The 22944-nt window shown below is 49.8% G+C and overlaps 1 protein-coding gene across 3 annotated transcripts in view; it reads right to left on the reverse strand.

The window, feature by feature from the left end:
- Nucleotides 1–21354, reverse strand: part of RSU1 (Ras suppressor protein 1) — a 190862-nt gene extending 169508 nt beyond the window's left edge. For 2 of the 3 annotated variants that reach the window (XM_040967803.1, XM_040967801.1), the window contains exons 1-2: nucleotides 21255–21354; nucleotides 20910–21027 (exon numbers count right to left, since the gene is read on the reverse strand). In XM_040967803.1, the coding sequence (XP_040823737.1) occupies nucleotides 20910–21018 (109 nt within the window). In that variant the 5' untranslated portion in view covers nucleotides 21019–21027; nucleotides 21255–21354. Of the gene's footprint in view, nucleotides 1–20909; nucleotides 21194–21254 lie in introns of those variants that run through there. The other variant, XM_040967802.1, reaches the window with a different exon arrangement.
- Nucleotides 21355–22944: the final 1590 nt, after the last annotated feature.

Here is a 22944-nt window from a genome sequence, read left to right on the forward strand (position 1 = left end):
CAATAGTCTTTACCATGGAGATGAATGCATGAGGAGACTGGGTCACACATCCTGCTTAGCCTGGGTTGTCTTGGCTTACACCTGCTGTGCCTCTGAAAAATCCAGTTTAAGGAAATGCAGAAGATGCACCAACAACTGAAGATGGCAGATATCCAAAGTCCAAGAAAATAAGAGGAACGGATAGGACAATGGCAGGGGCCAGAGAAGTGACTGCTCCATTTCTGGTTCTGTTCCTGCTAACGTACTGGGAAAGCAGCAGAAAAGAGCCCAAGTGGTTGAGCCCCACCACCTACCTGGGAGACCCTATGGAGTTGCAGGTTCCTGGCTATGACCTGGCCCAGCCCTGGCTGATGTGGCCATGTAGGGAGGGAATCACAAAATGCAAGATCCATTTCTTTATCACTCTCCCGGGATCTCTCTCTTCCTCCTTGTCTCTCTCCATTATCCTTTCAAATATGTCTTTTAAAATGTAAACAAAGGGAAAATGGCAAATTCAGAAGGAGATGATATTTACCACAGGATATTTATATTTCCCATATTTGCCATAGGACACTTAACACATCCTCCTCGGTAGAGGGGACACCACAGCCTGGAGCAGCACTTGCAGGACACAGGGCAACTGAGGCTCGAGGTGTCGGTCCCAGGCTAACTAAGCATGCATAGCAGGAAACCACAACACCCAAGGAGGGACAGCAGGAAACAAATTCAGACGAAAAAATCAAAGAACTTACCAGGAAACCCCTAGAAAAACAATCAATGCTGCCACCCTCCTCCCCATCTTCTGCATAAAGCAAGCAACACGAGGAGGGACAAAATAAGCAAGATGAAACCCTAAGGTGACATTGCAGACTTGTTTTCAAAATAACCCAGCAGATGCAGGTTATAAATATTATAATAAATATTATATAATACATGATAATATAATATAAATATTGTAATATAATATAATAACAAAGATGCGGCACACAGGAAACTATCTCCATAGTTTTAAGTTTAGCAAATTAGGAAGCAAAGTATTCCTTTGGTGACACTTTAGAGATGGAGAAAAAGTTCTAGCTCAACCAAATGACATTCACACCTGGGGTGGGACACAAAGCAAGGCTTGAAAACACTCCAAGTGCTACGGAACCTGGAAGTCTCTGGGATCTTGTAGTAGGTAGCAGAAGTCATTTTGTTCTGTTTATTTGTAAAGATTGTATTTGCATGAAAGGCTGAGTTACATAGAAAGGAAGAGGGAGATGCACACTGAGAAAGAAAGAAGGACGAGCGAGACAGAGAACTCTACTATCCACTGGCTTACTTCCCAGATGATCACAACAGCCAGGACAAGGTCCTGGAATTCCATCTGCTCTCCCACCTGGGTGGCAGGGATCCAAGTACTTGGGTCATCTTCCACTGCTTTCTCAGCTGAGTTAGCAGGGAGTTGGAATGCAAGTGGAGCAACCAGGACTCCAACTGGTGCTCATATGAGATGGCATCACTGTAAGCAGTGGCTTAACCTGGTGTGTTACAGTGCCGGCCCTGGCACTAGCTAGCTTTAGATTTCCAAATAAGGTTCTACAACATGACCACAAAAGCTGAGCAACTGGTTCATTTCGTGGAGGCTGCACTCCACAGGGACACCAACAGAAAGGTAGCCCTGTCACAGGTCCAGCGGTTGACTGCTTTCTGACAGCTCTCATGATACAAGATGCCACACACTAGAAGAGCAACCACCTCCTGGGATGTATACTCAGGCCACCTTGTTTCATACCTTCCAAAGCACCACTCAACTCCTGCACGGCTTCACACAAGCTCCTGTAAAGAATGCCCTCTGGAGTGTCCATGGAGGCAGCCCTGTTAACAGAAACCCTCTCAAAGCCACAGACTGCCCAGAACAATGGCTTGAGCTCACTATCCACGCAGGATGGTCCCCAAAGTCTTCCTATCGGGTTCCCAGGTGGTCTAACACAGCAACTGCCTTAAGTAACCTAGATTCAGGCTCCATGGCAACATGAAAGCAAGCCAGCGGTCAGCACCAGGAAGCAACACTACCCAGTGAGAGTTGTCTACCTCCGTGAGGTGTGATTAACATGCCTGCCCATGTGCCCTGGCTGAAGTTATCTCACCCTTGGCAATAGGATAAAAATTCAGGCCTGCTTCAGTATGCGAGTTGCAACAATATATTAAAAAGAAGACAGACAATAAAGCATTTGATATTAGGTTATAATACAAATATCTTATTCATCAACACACCCAGAATCCTAACAAACATTTCTTTTGAATTTTGCTCATAATTTAAATCAAACACTGGTGTGAAAGTTTTTCTTTGTTTTTCTTTATTTTACAATAAACTGTGTAGGAAACTCTTCAGTAGTAAGTTCTCAAAATAATCAGTTACATGAACGAATTGTAATATTTAAAACGGACTATCAATCATAATTAACTCATCTTCCATGCAAAAAGAAAGCAAATTATCATATGTGTTAACTGAAAAAAAAAAAAAAAGAAATGTGATACTCCCTTCTACACCTAACAGCAGAGAATGCATCGACAGCTGATCACTAACTATGGGCTTTGAAGCCCCCTGGGACGTTAAGTAAAATGACACACTCAGAGCACATGTAATTAAAAATTGTCCTTTCAGATCAAAGGCACCATTTTACTTTTTCCTTCAAAGAAAAACTTCAATTCCAAAGATGTCTGCAGGAATGAAAGAGAAACACAGAGCAAGCCACATGGACATGCAGTCATTGGCTACAGGCAGACTGAGTGAAATACCACCAGTTCCAAGTACCCTGTTTAGTGGTGCAGCAGGAACAAACCATGAGCTACAGCAGCTGCCCTCACTGGGCTACTCAGTGATGACAGGGAGAGGGGCCGCCACAGCAGGAGCCAATTCAGAATGTGACAGCTCACCAACCCAGCACAACTAGGGTGAGGGATGTCCGGTGTGTCTGAGAGGGGTTTCTGGAAGGGACTGGCATTCACATCATGAGGCTGGGTAGAGATCAGCCCTCCGCAGCATGGGCAAGCACCACTGAATGCCTGGGAGATGGATCAAACTCTATTTAGACATCACAGTCCTGATTCCTACATGATCCCTGGCCCTCTGCTTGGCAGGCTTTCAGCCTTGGATGCAACGGTACCAGCTTCCCCGAGCAGTCAGCTCTCAGAGAGCTGACCAGAGGACTGCTCGCCCTCCACATTAGCACAAGCCGATTCCCATAGTAATCTCCCGTCTTGGATCTTTTGGTTTTTCTCCAAAACCCTGAAACGCAGAACAGGAGCGCTGTAAAGCACGTAAGTGGGTGTGAAAATCGTGTTCAAAAGGAAATGCTAGACAGTATCTTCAGAGTTAATAAAATCTTCACGCACAAGACTCAAGTTTATTCCATACCTCGTTGCTTGTTTGCATCAACTCATTTTTCTAGCATGAATGGTCTCACTTGAGGAACAGGAAATACAGGTATTTTAGAAATCCAAAAGAGAAGCGCCTCATTCTAGACTTAGAGCAGCCGTAAGCAAGCAACTGATTTTATTGTTCTTAGGCCCCACAGTCCCCAGGGACCAGAACGAAGTCCTCAACTGAGTGACACGCGTCTACGTCTTTAGTTTGTTCCTCTCAATCTGGGAAGCCAACATTCACACCTGGAAGGGATGCTCTCTCTAAGAGGCTGAAAATGCCTGTCATAATAAAATAGCATACAAGGGGAAATTCCTCTAAATCTGGAACAAAATATGACAGTTACATAAAAGGACTCAAAGCAAAGAATGCCCATATTCCAAGAAGAATAAAACCCACCCGAAATCCCATGGGATCTCAAGAGAAATCACTTGATCTTTCTGAAGCACAAACTCCACATCTTTAAAGTGAAAGGTTAAATTAAATTATTTGACTCTGTGAAACAAGTAGGAGAGAAGAAAGAACCAGTACTTATGCAATGCCTATCACATCAATGTGCCAGGCACATCATATTCACCCAATGTAATAAAAAATAGTACAACAGGGACCAATACTGTGGCCTGGTGGGTTTTTGTCTGCAATATTACATCTCACGTAAGTGCTGGTTCCAGTCCTGGCTGCTCCACTTCGGAACCAGCTCCCTGCCAGTGCACCGAGAAAAGAGCTTGGGCCTCTCACCCACTTGGAAGATCCAGAGCTGGGCTCTTGGCTTCTGCCTGGCACAGCCCTAATGGACAAGGCATTTGGGGAGTCAAAATTCAGGTCAGAAGAAACGGATGTGTGTATGGTAGGAGCAGGGAAGCCCGGTGATCTTGCCCTACATCCTCCGGATTGGAAACAGAGCATGCGCATGTATTTAGGTTAAGATGCCCCTGTCGCACATCAGAGGACCTGGGCTTGATTCTCAGCTCAGGCTCCAGCTTCCTCCCATCCCCACGGAGACCAGGACTGAACCGCTGGGGTTCCGTCCAGCCCTGAGCATTGCAGGCATTTGGGGAAGAACCAGCCAATAGGATCTCACTCTCGTCTGCCTCTCTTGTATATCTTTCAAATAATTGGAAATTATCTTAAAAAAAAAAAAAAACAACTCACAAAGTGTAGATTGTGGGAAGATGACAGCACCATGATGGTTTTATTTACAAATCTTAAATTCCCACATAAAAAGACACAATATAATCCACCAGCAATTTAAAAAATATAGGGAGCCCAGCACAATGGCTTAGTGCCTGGATCCTCATACTGCTTGCACTGGAATCCTATAGGATTCCATATGGGTGCTGGTTTGTGCCCTGGCTGCTCCACTTCTGTTCCAGCTATCCTGCTTGTGGCCTGGGAAGACAGTAGAGGATGACTCAAAGCCTTGGGACCCTGCACCCACATGAGAGACCTGGAAGAAGCTCCAGGCTCCTGGCATCAGATCAGCTCAGCTCCAGCTGTTGTGGTCACTTGGGGAGTGAATCAGCAGACGAAAGGCCTTTTTTGCCTCTCCTCTCTGTAAATGTTCCTTTCCTATAAGAATGGATGAATCTTGGGCCCGGCGCGGTGGCACAGTGGTTAAGGTCCTCACCTTGCACGCCCGGGATCCCATGTGGGTGCCGGTTCTAATCCCAGCAGCCCCGCTTCCCTTCCAGCTTCCTGCCTGTGGCCCGGGAAAGCAGTCGAGGACGGCCCAAGGCTTTGGGACCCTGCACTTGTGTGGGAGACCCAGAAGAGGCTCCTGGCTTCGGATCGGCATAGTATCAGCCGTTGCGCTCACTTGGGGAGTGAATCATCGGACGGAAGATCTTCCTCTCTGTCTCTCCTCTCTGTATATCCGCCTTTCCAATTAAAAAAAAAATAATAAAAATAAATCTTAAAAAAAATAAATAAAAAGATTTATTAAAAAAAAAGAATGGATGAATCTTTTTAAAAATTTTTCAGGGAAATGTTTTTTTGAGAAAGCCAGTGCTAATACGTGCCCCAGAACTACAAAATACAAGCGGAAGGAGCTAGGCCAGTGAGTGCCATAGGCTGATGTGACATTGACCTCTGCGAGGCAAAAACAGGGAAGCTACAGGGTGTCTAACAAATCTGAGAACAGAGAACCCCAAAAGGCCAACGCACAGTGCTGGAAAGCTGCCCAGCACAGCGGGAGTAAAGCGGCTGAAATCAGCTAGACTCGCCCAAATGGTAGCAGATCACAGCAGACCCCAGGGGCAGAAAGGACAAAACCCTGTGACCTGGAAACTGGCACCCTAGGCTCCCTCCCAGGACAGGGCCCAAAATCAAAACAGAGCAGCAAAGCAGTGACAGGGGACCAAGGACAGGGTAGGTCGAGAGAAAAGTGGCAAGAAGGACTGCGTTCTCAGGCCCTTTCTCTGAACACAAGCTGCTATGCTTTTGAAATTGCATGAGAACAAGAGATGGCAGAGCTCTGTGAACTTAGAAAAGCTATCCACCAGGCCCAATAGCATAGTGACTAAATCCACACCCTGCAAACGACTCCCATGCTCAGCCCCTGATTCCAGTCACCGCAAACACCCAGGGAGCTGTCCCCAGGTGGCCAGTGCGCCATTTGGTGCCAGGCTCCACCTGCTGGCCACCCGATGGCGAGCTCTGGGGTTTTGGGGGTATGAATTGCTGCCTAGGTACCTCCAGGTTCAGCCCACTGTGCTTCTGGGTTGTGAATCAATCCTGAAGACTCCCAACGACACAGTAACTTTTCATTTTAAGGTAAGCAAGGGTACTGAGACCTGGTGGTTTGGAGAAGAACCACCAGATGATCTTCATGGGTGGGAGTAATATACCAACCTCCTTTGAGTCCTGTGTAGAACTTGTTGTTACCGAACAATGCTGACCACTGTACACCAGTCCATGCAATAGCTAGGGCTAGGGGCTTGTCTAGCAGGGCCGGATCCTAATACCTGACAGAATGACGGATCAGGAGATGGGTCACATTGGACAGGGCCATGACATTAACCAGCACAGAAGAAAACCATTTCCGGGGGTGGATTCTCTGGAGGGTATGTGGGCCAAACCCTGTGGAAATACTAGTCTCACTGGTTAGCACAGCGATTGGGGTGGTGGTGGACTAAGCTGGGTGTGACCAGGGAGCCTGCCATCACTCACAGGTAGGGGAACCGACAACAGTTTGGGCTGATCAAGGCAGCAGCACCTGAATGTGCATCCTGAATAGGATGTGAGGTGGGCCAGGCTGAAGCATTCACCAGCTCATACACGGCCAAATGGAAGGCCAGACTATGTCGGGCACTGGCCTAAAACCCAATGGCATGTATGGGAACTGGGTCTGGGAGTGGATCAAGTGAAGGAACTTGGGAAGCTCTCCTGGCGGGTCATACCTTCTGCTGGTGAACTCATGGTCCAGACCTGGGGATCAGACAGGCTGGGCAAAGTAGCTCCAATGGCTGGTTAATGTGTGGGTCGGTGATGGAACGGAGTGGACCAGGCAGGACTGAGAAAACCTTAGCTCACAAGCAAAAATAGAAATCAGGATGGAACACAGGTCATGCCAAGCTAGGCTCTTACACCTACTGGTCTACATGAGCCAGGGACAGTAGGTCACAGCATCTAAGGCAAAGGCCAAGACAGGTGAAGGGCTATGCCAAGCTGAGTCAGAGCAACCACCAGCATGTGTGCAATTTATGGCTGGGAACAGGCCCTGGCTAGGTTGGGGTTCCCACTGAGGAACATGGGGGCTGCAGTGGGGGCTGCATTCTGGTCTGGATATGGCTACAGTCTCCCTTGGCACAGGTGTGGACTGGGACAGGACGCACCAAGCCGGGCTGGACTCCAGCACCATCTGGTTCTCTGGAGGACCAGGGTAGATGGAGGACGGATTAGGCTAGGTCTCTGCCCCTACTGATCCATGTGTGAGCTGTGTTCCGGTATGGACGTGCCTTGGCTGGGCTGAAACATCCAACAATAAGAAACAGAATGGGTTGAAGGCCAGTCAGGAAAGGCCACTGTTCCTGCTAGGTCAGGAGGTGGACTGAGTAGGTCTGGCTCATGGACCCATCGATATGCGCAAAATCTGGCATTGGGAGAGGTTCTGATGGAGGAGCCTGGGCAACTCCTCTGGAAGGACACAGTCCCTGCAGGTAAGCACAAGAAGCATGATAAGGAATAGTCCAGACCAGGCCAGGGAAAGATACCCACTGGCATACATTTGGCACAGGTCAGGGGCAGACCAGGCTGAACCAGTTTACATCAGCTGCTGACAAATCTGAGCATCAGAACAATGTGGGTCGGGCCAGGTATGGTTGCAACACATACCATTACACATTACAGCTGGATAGGGTACACGCTGGACTGGGCTAGACTGTAACCCTCACCAGCTTGGAGAACTGGGGGTGGGCCAGGCCGGGCCAGGCTACAGCACCCGCTAACAAATGCCGAAGTGAGGCAGGCCATGCCAGTCTGGGCTGCAGCAATAGTAGGAACCAGGGAGGGAGGGGGGTAAAGCTGGTAGGGGGAATGTAGAGGGCCCCCATGCTGGAACACCTCACCCACTGGAGAGCATGAGTTGGGATGGGGATAGACCAGATCGGGCAGTGCTACAACACCTGTGGGCCTCATGCGAGCCAGATCAGGAAAGAGCCAGGCTTGGTTGACTGTCCCTACTGGTGCAAACATAAGGCAGAATGGGTGAAGGTTGGATGGGCTTTGCCACAGCATCAGATAGCAGATGCAGGCACCGGTGGCTAATCAGTCATGTTAAACTATAGAACCATCCAGAAAGTGCATGATCCGGGAGTGGTCTAGGAGGGAAATAGTGGCCACCTCCCTCTTGGGTTGCCACTCCCACTGGAGAGCATGAAAACCAACACTGAACAGAATGGCACCCACTAGCATGTGTGGGCTAGATAGTGGAGCTGGATGGGTTGAACTAGGCTTCAATGCCCATTGACACATATGAGACCTGACTGGCATGTGGGACAGACTGGACTAGTCTACTGTACATACTGGCAAGCATGGGAACCAGGACAGGGGGTGGGCCTGGTGAGGGTTATTGTGGGTCACTCTGACTAGGCTCTAGCTCCCACTGGTTTATGTGAGTGCCAAGTGTGTGCTGGGCAGAATCAGTCTGGACTGCAACACCCATTGGTTCATGTGGAAGGCAGGGCTGGAAACAGAACTGACCCAGCATTGCAACCACCAGCTGATCGGGGCAATGGACTGTGCCGGGCCCTGTACTGGCAAGTACACACAAGAATCTGGTCTGGGATCACCTCAGACAAAGTTTCTTTGGGGATCTTCACAATCGAACCACCGGACTCGGAACCCAACCATGAAGAGAAGTGCAAATGCCAGAGCCAAGCCTCCTTAGAGGCTCAAACAGAGCAGTGGACAGCATAATCAGAGGAGGAGGATGCACATGGAGGATATGGCAGTCCACCAGAACCTGCAGAGGATACTTGGCACCACAACAGAGGACAGAACAAATCAATCAACTACCCCAGCCATATGTTGGCAGTGAAAATCTGAGCAAATGGAGACTAAGGTAGACTATGTCAATGAGTGGATTCTGCAGTGACTTCATTGTGTTTGGAATGGCGAGATAGGCATCAATTCATAACTGTTGAACTATCAAAACCACTTGAGCAAGATCCTTAGAGCATGTCCCACATCGGGGACCTGGGCTGGGTGGGAGACTGGGTGGGGCTTCTCCCTTTATCTCCCCTTTTACCCTAGATTCAGAAAAAAACAATGTGGAAATAATAATCTTACCCCCTTTCCTATAGTCCTTGAACTTTTGTGCCCTAATTAACCATGTAAAGATTGTCAAAACTAAAGAAATTTTTAAAAAGATCCCAAACCATGAAAGCGTATGGAACCGGAAATGCATTTCCCTGACTGCAAGAAACCGGTCCGTCCAGCTACACACTGCATAGCTGCAGCCATCCCACATTCTGCAAAGGCCATGCTGCAAAACCTCAGGGGATGACAGGGATGGAGAGACAACAGGACAGACCCGGGGGTTCTGAATGGAGGGCAGTGAGACCATCCCGCACGACCACTGGGTCCTTAAACGGCAGTTACGACTCACTGCCACTGCCAGGACACACATCTAACTGTGGACTCAGTGACGACACTGTGTCAATACTGGCTGAGAAATTACAGAAAATGTGCCTCACCAATACTAAATGTTAACAGTAAGAAAACTGGGGGTAAGGTGCTCTGAACTTCTGGCTTCATTTCTCTATAAATTTAAAACTACTGGAAAAAGTAGTCTAGTTACAAGAAAAAACAAAGGAGGGTAAAAGAGAGCAGCAAACGAGAACAATTGTTTCCAGCAACACTGGTGGTGGTAAGATTAGCACTGCTGATTGTGCATAAGGTACTGGGAGGAAGTCGGTGTTGAGCTCCTTTCACCAGCAGCAGCCCTGAGAGTCATGGAGGCGTGGTGTGGAAGAGAGAGAGCAGACAGGAAAACTCCTTCCTGTGAGCTCAAACTCCCAGTACTGAGAAAGAACAGGAGCAGGTCTCCCAGATCCAGCCCTCCCAACCTGTCTCGTGCCCTCCTCCCACCTCAGCAGGCATGCATCTGTGACCGCAGGTGGCTCCCACCAGCTCCAATCCCATCTGGTGCAAGAAGCATCCACACCCTAAGGATCAAAGACCATCTCCTGCCTACACCCTAACCCAACATAACTCAATATGGCAGCTAGGAGATGGCTTTTGGGGTGGCAGCAGTGAGCAACACTGCCATTTTGAGCATGTTGAGTGCAAGAAAAGCAACCGAAGAACATCAGGCTGGGTACTAACCAAGCTGCCAAGCAAGCAGAGGTACCGTGTGCCAAAGGGACCCTACCATAACTCCTCAGCCAATCAAAGCCCTCATGGAGCCCAGCTCTCCTCACAGATGAGCCAGCGATGCACCACCTCTCCCCAGAGCTGGCTCCCTTGAGAAGCAGAATAAGACTCCAATATGGCCTTCTGTCAATTTCCAATGCCAGGAAGCACAAACACTGGAGGTTGGTATCAGTGCAAACTCAGGGGATGTCTTATCTTTAATATGATGACCTTAATTTTAGTCTAACCATTAAAGAAGCCTAAAACCCATGAGCCCCTCCACCCTCAGAAACAATGATATAAACATCATTGCAATAATTTAGAGCTTAGATTATGGGCTCCTGAAATGGGGCAGTGAGACAGTGAGTGATAGAAAGACAGTGAGAGAGAGAGAGTGTTAGGGGCGGGGCTCTCGCTGGAACGGCTGCCTGTTGGGCTGCAGTGGGAATGCAGAACCATATGGCACATCTTGTCGCCCCAGATTGCAAGGAAGCTATTAAAGACGAGGCTCTTGTCCAATGGGCTCAAGAGCCAACTACAAGAGGCTCCCCAAAATGAACAATCTGAGCTTGAGCTAGGACAAGAATGTTGCAAGGATGGCACTACAGACATCTCAACAGCAGCTTCCACACCCGGAATTTTCCATCAAATGGGCCTTGGGTGTAGCCGAAGCACTGCAATGCTTCCTAGTTCCCAGGGTGTTTCTCCAGGCAGCTAAGCTGGATGGCCCCACAGATGGCAGCCAAGCATCAGTGCTGGGAGGAGTCCAGGAGGAAGAAGGCTTTTAGGGAGAGGACAATGCACTGAGAGGCTAAAGGAACTGCAGGAGTTCGGCAAGAAGTGGTCCCTGGAGTGGACGGGGACTCTGACAGGACTCTTCCCTCGGAACTTCCGTTTTACTGCCACACCACTGAGCTCCGAGGGCTCCAGGGCAACACGACAAGGAAAACTCCAAGAGACCAACAGGTTCGTGAATGGAGGCGTGAGCTGCAAGGGCCTGCCACAGCCGGGACTCTCTGCTAACTGCTGCCCTCGCAGTCCTGGCACACAGCTGCCCGTGGTCTCAGGGACTGTCCCCAGCAAAAACAGCTCTCCTCGGGCAGCTCCTGTGAAAGGGTAATTACCTGGCAACACCTCCAGGCAAACAGACCTGGTTACCTGAGCATCTCGCTCAGCCTGGTTAGCACATCCTGGGAAAGCACATTACACAGAGTGCTAACTTGTTGTCACCTAATTTTCAGATAGTTGCCACATTTGGTGACTTGTGTTTTCCATTTTTAAAAAGGACAGGAAAGAGTGCTCCATCACCCAGCAATGTTTATGCCTTGTGTTACAATCAACAGATTGCATGCCTGTGACCATCAAAAGATACACACCCCTGCATGTGCAGTGCTGCTGCTTATCACAGCCCTACCTGGAAAGTGCCTGCCCCAGTGGCCACCAAGAGCCCAAGGACAGCAGCACCGTCACACCATGGACGCACCACCAACTTCATACAGATGAGTCTCTCCGATCCAATGCAGCACCAGAGGATCCTGTCTGTAATGACATATTCCCACAGAGGCAACCCTAACCATGCTTCCTAGATCACAGCAATGGCTGCTCCTGGGACAGCCTGGGATGGGGCATGCACGGCTACCAAGACAATGAACATGTTTTCTGGTTTGAAAATGGTTCAGGGGCCCGGTGTGATGGCTCAATGGCTAAACCCTCACCTTGCAAGCACCAGGATCCCATACGGATGCAAGTTTTCATCCCAGCCACTCCATTTGCCATCCAGCTCCCTGCTTTGTGGCCTGGAAAAGCAGTGGACAACGGCCCAAAGCCTTGGGACCCTGCACTTGTGTGGGAGACCCAGAAGACACTCCCACCTCCTGGCTTTGGACTGGCTCGGTTCTGGCTGTGGCAGCAATCTGGGGAGTTAACCAGAGAATGCAAGATCTTTTTCTGTGTCTCTCCTTTTCTCTGTAAATACAATCTGACTCTCCAATAAAAATAAATACATATTTTTTTTAAAAAGAAAGAAAATGTATTACATGACATCTGAAAAAAGAAATGAAGGAAAAAGAGAGAGAAGGAGAGGCAGTTTTAGTCGCAGTTTGAGAAGCCCATCTAGCAGTGCAAGGCCTGTCTGGCTTCCAGTGAGGTGCAGGTGGCGGCCAGGACCAGGCACAGGAGAGGCCAAGTGCACACAGTGGCCTGAGTGTGCAATTCTCTCCAGAGAGAATGACGGAGAGGACTGCGCTCATCTCTCCCCAGAGAGATGTCCCAGTGACTTCAGTACCTTCCACCGGTCCCTACCAGCCCCCAGCTCTGAAAGGTTCCAGAACTTCTTGGTCTCCTCAATGGGGACTACATCTTCAGCACACAAACCTTCATGGGGACACATGACCCACATCCCAACCCAACCTGCAGAGAAACGCATGCACTGCAAAGGATCTTGATGAGGCACACATGATGTGGTGAGACTAGCTGACATGAACCAACCATTCCCCAAAACCATCTTGTCCTTCTCCACACACCATAGGGTGCTTGCATCTCATGTCCTGAGTCTGAAGTTAGAAGAAAATGCACTAACATATGGTATACAAAGACGCACGTCTAATCATTAGATTCTGTCAAGGGGAACCATTAGGAAAAGAGATGGGATCTGTCCACAGCGATGAACAGAGCGTAAGCTGCTTCTGTGTGTTCTTCCACCACGCGACCGCCGCAGCAGTCTCAGCAAGCCAGCTTTCTCAGAGGTGGCGGTGGCCAGGAGACCACTGGCCCAGCTCAGCAAGCTTCAGCATAATCTGAAACATGCCACCTGAGGTAAGCGGGGCCAGGCCCAGCTGCCCCCAAATTGGCAGCCCCTTGGCTACCCTTTAGCTAGGAATGCGCGTCACAGAGTGTCACGGAACTGAGGCATCAGACACGCTGCATGAGCCCAGAGGTGCCTGTGTGGGGAGAGGGACTGCGTCCACACAGTTCCCCACTGCCTCACGCATACAGTGCTGACAGGGGGAGCTGATGGTCGTGAGAGGCCCTGCGCTGGCAGGGCGGGCAGCCGGGGGTGTGCTGCAGAGAAGCTAACGCCAATGTTCTGGACTGCACTGTGCGTGCCCCCAACTTCCTGTGCTGGAGCCTGAACCCTGGTAACCTCTGAGAGGACTGTATGTGGAGAAGGGGCCTTGGAAGAGGAGGTTAAGTGACAGTGAAGTCCGTCTAGTTCTTATTCCAAGTTGTTGGTGTCCTTAAGAGAACGGGAGATTTGGACAAAGAGGCAGCGGGCACGTGCAGGCAGGTCCGTGGACAGACATGGACAGATGTGGCCGGGCACAGGCTGGGCATGGTAGCACGGAGAGCCTGGACTTCTGGCCTCCAGGACGGTGAGCAAGAAAAGCATGCTGTGGAAGCCACCCAGTCTATGGCGTGGTTTTGGCATCCCGAGGAAATCAATAAGGTAGACAGTGTCACTCTAGTGTTTGCCTTTCTCATTTGTTTTGCTTTGTTCCTTATAGGAATGGCTGCTGACAGACACAGGAGTCAGAGAAAGGACACCCTCTGCTGTCTCCCTCCTCACGTGCCTACAACCAGTTGTAACTGGTCTAACTCATTCTACCTCCCCAAGGAGGATGGCAGAGACCAAGTGGTTGAAGCACTGACCACTGGCAGCTGTCTCCAAGGGTACACATCAGCAGGACGCTGGAGCTAAAGCAAGGTTCAACACAGCATCCTAAGCCACGTCTCAGCCATCTGCCAAATGCCAAGTCTAAGCAATCTGCCAAATGCCAGCCTCTCGTGTGTCTTTCAGCTTTACCAACATCTCAAATCCAGCAATCCCAACGAACTCCCTAAAGGAGACACTGCGTCGTGCTGCTCAGAGCTCTAGAATACCAGGCACTTTGAGTCAGACTGAACCTAACAGAGGTGAAGGCTCCTTCACTGGGAGTATGCAGCTGAAAGACCACAAGGAGGCCACCTCTGTGCCTGCAGACAGGGGTGACAGATGAGGGACAAAGCAGCACAGTGTGGGAAGATACGTCTGGCCTCCCGAGGAAGCAGGTTGACAAAATGCACAGGCCCAATACTGACCCCTACTGGCCACATGCTCCATTTACACGACCCATTCTTTAGCTCTATTTTTGTTATCTTTTAATTTTAAAAATAAAAAATAAAGCAATCCGTGCAAGTTTGCCATTCAAAGAAGCAAGAGGTCTTAATGTAATCTAAATAAACTGCCTCTGTTTTTTCTCTTTGTAACACTGGCCTGATATGCCTACATCGACTTTTCTTCCAAAAAGGTATACAACATTTATGAAGACACAATGTAAGTTTTCAATTATTATCCATAACAGTTCCAGCACTGAGCATCACACTGAAGAGCTGCCTAAGAGTCAAGGCAGTGGATGCTACAGCTTCTTATGGTGAAGCAAGGAAACACTTCAGATGCAACAAATTCCTCCATTTTAAAAATATAACAGCAGGGCCCAGCGGCGTGGCCTAGCGCCTGAGGTCCTCCCCTTGGGCGCGCCGGGATCCCATGTGGGTGCCGGTTCTGGTTCCGGCAGCTCCACTTCCCATCCAGCTCCCTGCTTGTGGCCTGGGAAAGCAGTCGAGGACGGCCCAAAGCCTTGAGACCCTGCATCCATGTGGGAGACCTGGAGCAGGTTCCTGGCTCCTGGCTCCAGATTGGCACAGCACTGGCCGTTGTGCTCACTTGAGGAGTGAATCATCGGACGGAGGATCTTGCTCTCTGTCTCTCTTCCTCTTTGAATATTTGACTTTGTAGTAAAAATAAATAAATCTTTTAAATATATATATATATAATAGCAAATATTAACTTACTACTGGATAGTCTAAAGTTCCAATACTACGGAAAATACCAAAAAGTTTTATATAATGGACACTACAAAAAAAAAAAAAAACCCACAGACAATACACCAAGTAGCTACTAGATGATACACGGTTTTTTAACTGTGCCTGCCATTCTTAGCAGAGCTTTAGCCACAAGCACGTGGCAGCCGAGATCCTGTGAACCACTGGACGGCTGCCTGCAGCCCTGCCTGGGCTCTGAACTGGCACTCACTGATCTTGAACTTGCCCCTCGTGAACCTCTTGATCTTGGCATATCAGGGCCCATCCCCCCAGAAACCCCACATCAGGTGAGAATGGGACAGTGGGTCCTGGTGTGATGAGACTGTGAGATAAACAGGTAAAACACCAAAGAGATACAAATGCAGCCAACAGTTCCAAGAAACAGAAAGACATTCTTCTGCATTTTTTACATCATCACAAATAAACGTTTTTAAGATACTGCACACCGTGGCATAGTAGACTAAACTTGTACCTGCAGTGCTGGCATCCCAAATGAGTGCTGGTTCACATCTCAACTGCTCCACTTCCCATCCAGCTCCCTGGTTGTGGCCTGGGAAAGCAGTCGAGGATGGTCCAAAACCTTGGGACCCTGCATCCAGATGGGAGACCAGGAAGAAGCTCCTGGCTCCTGCCTTCAGGTCAGCTCAGCTCTAGCCACTAAAGCCATAAACCAGCAGATGGAAGTTCTCTCTCTCTCTCTCTCTCTCCCTCTCTCTCCTTCTCTCCTTGTAAAATATGTCTTTCAGATGAAAGAAAAATGCTAATAACAGCAAGTATAATGGCAAACCTATGCCATGTGGATTTGCTGCCTGGCACAGAGCCGATGAGGTGGACACTGGTATTCCTGTATTGTTATCAGCGATACTCTGGGCAGAGAGAAGCCCGCGGGCCTTGGCTGCGCCGCTCACAGCAAACACAAAAGGCTGCCTGCAAGTCCAACATCAAACAACTTAAACAACATTAAAATCACACCACCACTTAGTCACACCAAAGAAATCTGTCTGTCCCATCGTGATGAAATATTTTCCATTTTTACTGCCTTAAGATCGGAAGCCCAACATGCGACAGCTTGATGGTCTCTGTGACGGTGAAAATCTTTTCCCTGGAGAAAGCTGAAGAGAAACCTATAAGAGCGGTAGGGTGCACTGAGCTCCTCCCCCGTGCCATGTCTAATGTCCTAACAAAAGCACGGAGTTCTCTTCCTTCAGGAAACTACCCGGGCACTACACCAAGTATAGTGCATACAGCTGAGAGCCTCAGCTGAGTCACATGAGCAAGGCCAGAGGTAAGAACTGAGGGCTTCCTGGAAGAGGTGGCACAGAAAGGATTGTCACTTGGGAAGTCATTTATTCATTCAACAAGCACTCACTGCCAAGAAGGCAGAGTGGGCTGCTGGAGAACGTGCTGGCCAGGCCCTGGCACTTCATGTTTAAAAACACAAAGGCAGGCACAAGACAAACCAGAGGAGTGAAAACTACAGGCCCTTCACACAGATGACCGCAAAAACCACCTGTGCACCCACCTTCCTCCCCCAGGGACCAGCCTCTGACAACACAGCGCGATGGCCACTGCCAGGCTGAGCTGGGTTTTCCTAGGAACACCTGTCTGCAGCAATCCGACAGGGTCCTCCACAAAGGCCCTCCCTCCAGAGCAGGTTAGCATCTTCTTTTACAGATTTATCTGGGTCCAGCGTGGTAGCCTAGCAGCTAAAGCCCTTATCTTGCATGCGCTGGGATCCCATCTGGGTGCATGTTCTGATCCTGGAGGCCCCACTTCCCAACCAGCTCCCTGTTGTGACCTGGGAAAGCAGTTGAGGACGGTCCAAAGCCTTGAGACTCTGCACTCATGTGGGAGACCCAGAAGAGCTCCCGGCTCCTGGTTTCAGACTGGCTCAGTGCCAGCTGTTGTAGCCACTTGCAGAGCAAATCAATAGACAGAAGATCTTTCTCTCTGTCTCTCCTCTCCTCTGTATATCTGACTTTCCAATAAAAAGAAAATAAATATTTAAAAAGAAAAGACTGATCTGAAAAATGTTTTAGCCTAAGTCCGGAGGAGGGAGGAGGAGAAGGAAACCAGGAAAGACTGTACCACCCGGCGGCCACGCAAGTTGAAGAGATGAAAAAGACACCAAGACAAGAAGTGTGGGCTCCTGCCAGGCCTGCCTCGGGGCTTTGAAAGCAACTCCTTGGGGCGGGGGAGCCATGGCTGCAGGGGGAGACGGCTCATCACAGAACTCTGGGAGCCTTTGGGAGAACACACGTGCAGCCTACAGGCGGTGCAGAAAAAAAAAATGATAGCAAAGAAATATAATTAGCACAGACTTCAAAGGATCAACTGTCTAAATCAATTAGAACCCTGAGCAAAAACATCACCCTCTCTAGATTCTAACACACCGCGAGGAAAAGCTCAACATATGACATAACTGCCTCATCCAGTCTAATGAACCAAGTTAACTTTTTGATTGGGATAATCAACTATGTTGTAACTGGCTTCGTGCGTCTTTCTCTAGTCTCACTAACAGTGAACATTGCATGTGTGGCACTGTATTGAACCTTAACACAGCGATGACCTCCGATCCCATCTGACTAGAAGGATGGGAAAGCCCAGCAAAGTGAAGTCCATTCTCCAGGGTCACACAGCAGCGAGCAAAAGGACCCGAATGCGCATTAAGCAGCTTCCTACTCGGCTCCCCAGCAGGGCGGTTTCTGGCTGGGTTGGCTGAAAACTGCGGAACCTGCGTGAGGTCCATCCCCACCTTGCCAATGTCTCAAATCATCTGAGGGAATTTTACTGGGGCTGGCACCGTGGTGTAGTAAGCTAAGCTTTTGCCTGTGGTGCTGGTTTCCCTTATGCACACCAGTTTGCACCCAGCTACTTCCCTTTCCATCCAGCTCCCTGCTTGTGACCTGGGAAAGCAGTCACGGACAACCCAAAGCCTTGGGACCTTGCACCTGCATGGGAGATCTGGAAGATGCTCCTGGCTCCTGATCAGCTCAGCTCCAGCCACTGCAGCCACATGGGGAGCGAACCAATGGATGGAAGATTCCTCACTAGGACTCCCCTTCTCACTGTGGCTCTGCCTTTCAAATAAAAATAGAAGACATCTCAAAAAAAAAAAAAGAAGAACAAAGGAATTTTACTGAATCTGAGGTACTTATGATTCAACTCTCCTTCACAGAAAGGTCGCCATGCCAAGAAGATAAACACAAAACCTCCATTCTTTTCTTTAAGTTACATGTTGCTTAGCCCTTGAGAAATTAAAGTCAGGATATTGTTGATAAGCTTGAAATGGAAAAAAAAAAAGCAACCACTTTCTGCAAGGGTAAGTGGATTATCACCTGTATTACTTACTGTGGATACTGACAACAGAAATGCTGCCATTAGAGAAGGCGTATGGGAATTCTCATGTTAGCATTAACAGCTCCTGTCCAACGCCTCACTCCACCTGTTCACATGACCGCCCAGCCCCCTGACGAAGGAGTCACCCCGCAACCGCATTCCCCAGCCTCGGCGAGGTAGAAGAGACCAGGCCCTCCTTGGGTCAAGGCCACAGAAGCCAGCCTCCAAATCCACTTCCTCTCAACTGTCCTGTGCCAGAGGGTCGCCTTTCACTTTTCCAGGAGTTTCTGGCCTCCCTGCACACCACCACTCTTCCTGCGCTGCGGCTCTGGGCAAACTGCAGGGTGATGGCGCTTCCTCCCACCCGTTGCACAGGAAACAGGTTGTGCGGGAGGCAAGCGGCTATCTGCTCCCCTTTCATAAAAGCCAAGGCTTCAAAGAAAGATTGCAGTGGATCCGAAATAACTAAGCCACGCTCCCCCTTGCCCCTAAAAATATCCCATCTCGTTTCCTCTTCAAAAGCGGGAGGATGCGAAGCTGCTAGGCTGACCGTGACTTCCCTCTGCACCAAGGGGCAGAAGGCCTTGGGCGGAGGCGGCTGGCAGACACATCACCCTGCCCACCTGCCATTCATCCTCTTCTTTCTCTGTAGCAGCGGGAGCTCCAGGCATGATCATGACACAACAGAGCAGGACAGGGACAGTTGGGGACACACCGGATGCTCAACTGGACAGGACCAGACAGGTCTGCTCCATGGCTGCCACCCAGGAGCCTTCCCTCCCGCCACAGACCAGCACACCAGGGGTGAGGCCTAATTACAACAGCTTGGGGTCCTCTTTTCCTCCCCACAAAATCATAAACAGCACCCATGTCGGGCACGGACCATGCAGCCACAGGAAACTTCATTCCGTTCCCTTGGGGTCAATAGACTAGTCCTCATCTTTTTTTTTTTTTAGCATTTATTTTACTGTTTTTTTTAAGACAGAAAAACAGAGAAAGGCAGACATGTTCCTGCCTGTTCACCCCTAAACAGCAAAGCTGGGACTGCACACCTCCATCTCAGTGGACACAGGGGCCAGACACCTGAGCCGTCTGCTGCTGCTTTCCCAGGTGCACCAGCCGGGAGATGCACTGAAAGTGGGGCAGCAGGGACTCCGACTGCTGCTCATATAGGATGCCTGTGTTCTATGCGGCAGCTTAACACACTGCACCACGATATCAGCCTGCAGTCCTCTCGCATCCTTCCTGGTCAGCTCTTTTTCCTTCCGCACTGCCCCACTCTGGCCTGGCTTTCCTAAACCTGCACGCCTCGTCCAGCGCTCTTTCTGTCACTCATTTATCACCTGGTAGCACCCGCTGCATCCCAGACACCACGAGGAAGAACATGAACATGAAGACAGCAGCATTCATGCGGAGACATCAAGAATAAAAAACGGCCACCCTTCAGAATGGGATGCGACACGGTCCAGCTTCACAGAGGTGAGAGACAAGGACACACCCAGGCTGAGAGGGCGGAGCTGCGTCTGCATTAGGCGCTAAAGGGAGTTCAGGAACAGAACAGAGACACCTGCAAGGCACCAGGATCTGAAGGCGCGGGTGGAAGTGGGCGACGTTCACAAGGGCTGGGACCCAAACCTGCAGGAAGGGTCGGATTGTGCTGGGATTCGGAAAGAGCGACATAGGTCACAGTCGGTAATGGACAACCGCGACAGGTGGCCAATGGAGGTCCCTGGCAAAGTCACCCGCAGCGTCACGAGGTGCTGTCACTCGCTCAGCAAGTCTTCCAAACAATGTAATTAGTCGTCAATATCCAGGAAGCGTAAATACCCAATGCAGAGTCTTAGTTTCTTAGTAAAAAAAAAAAAAAAAATCTCACAACACTGGGACAATGTCCCCCAAATGATGATACCTGCCCCATAGCAGGGACAGCAACTGCCTAACACAATCATGTGACTGTAAAACAATCCAGAAAAAAAAAAAAAAAAAGACAGCGATTTCACTGCACAAACTACAGAGAGGTAAAGTAGCAAGTTTGGAAGACATCACAGCAGCGCAAGAAGCGAACAACGCCAGGACTGAATTGGGAGAATGAAGCCCCAGGAAGAAATATACAAAATAAACAAAACTCTCCAGGCACCAGAATTCTTCCTCATCAGGAAACTTCGGCATGCCCTTTGCTCGTGGACAAAGACTAAATTAAAAGAAAGGAGCAGTGTTTCAAAAACGATCTCCAACAAACTAAAGTGGCTATTCAGAAAACGGGGCGCAACATCCAATCCAACACTGCAAAACAGCACAAATGAGGAGGATAAGACTCTGATTCCTGGACTCGCTTCCCAATGGGAGCAGGACGAACTCTGAAACTTTCTCTCCTGACAGAGAGGGACGCTGAGCAGCTCAGGCGGGGTGCTCCTCAGCCAATAGCCCCCTGAGGAGCCGCCCCAGAAGAGGCAGGCCCTGGCCAAGCACTCACACAAGCCGTTGACATCCAGCATGTTGGAGACGCCGCGGTCACTCATGTCCACTTCCGGCTGGTTCTTCTCTCGGCTCTCCTCCACCAACTTTTTCAGAGACTTGGACATGGTCGGTACCTAAGGACAGTCAACCACGTGGGCGACGGTAAGAAGGTGCAGGAAAGGAAAAGACCCTTGAGCTGCCACTCTCAGCCCAGCTGGAGAGGTGGGCACCCAGGGGGGACAGGGTCCAGTTGAGGACAGGAGAATGGGAAAGCGCAGGGAGGGCAGAGTGGCCAGTGCCCGGGACCGTCCCGGCCGCGCAGGGAAGCAGCGCCACACACACACACCACACACACACACACCGCGAGGGACAGTTCCTAGGAGTGCGGGCGTGGAACGACAGGCTCCCACAGGACACAGTCCGACAGCCAGCGATGCACCCGCCCCGGGGACCGAACAAGGAACACGCCCTGCGCGCGGCGCAAGCGCACACCGGCGCGCCCCGCCCGCGCCCCGCCCACGCCGGACCCTTCCCAAATTAGGACAACAGTTTCCCAGACGTGGCTCCAGGCTAGGTTCCGCCCAGAAAAGAATGCGGACCCCTAGGCTGGCCAATCATGTCCGTGATCGCCGCCCTTTGCCTCCGCCCCCGTGCTGACGTAAAGCCATCCTCTTGAAGGAGCTCCACGGACGTTGGGCTTCCTTTGATGCGTGCGCATGTATGTTTGCGCATGCTCCATTGGCTAATCGAAGTACAGAGTGCTGTGGTCGGAAGTGGGGAATTCGGGCAGGGAGTTGTTTGAAGGCGGCGAGGGCTTAGTTTGGTTGTAGTAAGTAAACCTCATTTTCCCTCTTTTAGTAATTACGGATCTACTTTGCCAGAAGTTGCTACCCTGAGTTCCTCTCCGCAAACTGTGCCTTTAGGTAGCCTCGGCGGGTCATGAAATGGGAATACTCCTGCTGTTTACCGCGGTGTGTAGTCACAGCCCGAAGCAAAAAGCATTGCTTTGTGAAACCCGGTAGATTTCTACAGTTGGCTCTTGCACCTGACGGCCTAGATCTCGAGCAATTTAGGCTACAAGTAAAATCCAGCCACTTAATAAATGGCAGTTGACTTTTATATCCGTGAGACAAAATGCCGGAAGCCAGGAATCCCCCACTTTGTCTCTTGAAAAGCAACCAGATTTTGAATTCTGACAAAATCCCCAGCTTTTCCCTCTGTTTCCCCATCCAGTTCCAGTAATATCATATCCTTAAAGACAATTTTATACTATGAAGTAGAGGGTGAGACTGGGCATTTTCCTCCCACCTAAATAATAGGTAATATGATATGATATGACATAAGTACATGTATAAATGACATAAGTGTGAATGCATCATATAGTGTTGTGTTGTGTTAATGATCAAAACCTTAGAGAAGGGTGGTGTGGGGATCCTGCTCTGTGGCACTGTGAGCTAAGCAGCTGTGTGCATAGCTGGCCCCTCATCCCAGTGCCGGCTGCAGTGGGGCTGACCATCCAGCGCCCTTCCTGTGTGCCCCGGGGAGACCGCAGAGGGTGGCCCACGTGCTGCAGCCCTTACCGCTCCTGTGGGAGACCCAGACGGAGTTCTGGCTCCTGGCTTGAGCCATGTGGACAGTGAACGTGTGGGCAGGCATCTCCGCACCCTCCCGTTCCCTCTGTCTCCTTCCACACTTGCTTCTCTTCAGCAGCGCCTGCCTTTGTCTCCTGAGCCCATTCTCTCCTCTAATACTTGGAACTCTGACTTTTGAAACCTCTCTGCTACTGACTCCATTTTTTTTTTCAAAAGTCCTTTATACATGTTTATCTAGTTCTTTCCCATTGATGCTAATATTCTTCCTATAATGGAGGAGTGAGTTTTGGTTGCCCTCTATAAATGCAAGCCTGAAGATCTGAGATTGTTTTTCTGGAAACAGTTTCTTCCCTCTCTTTCCCATGTGCATTGTTTCCATGTTGTGTGAGAAGTAATATTCCTTCTACTGTTTGTTACATCGTTTCAGAGGTGAAGACAAAGGTTTTTTTGTTTTTTTTG

This window comes from Ochotona curzoniae, unplaced genomic scaffold (genome assembly GCF_017591425.1).
Source record: "Ochotona curzoniae isolate NIBS_2020 unplaced genomic scaffold, NIBS_Ocur_1.0 scaffold_4683, whole genome shotgun sequence".
NCBI classification, from domain to species: domain Eukaryota; kingdom Metazoa; phylum Chordata; class Mammalia; order Lagomorpha; family Ochotonidae; genus Ochotona; species Ochotona curzoniae.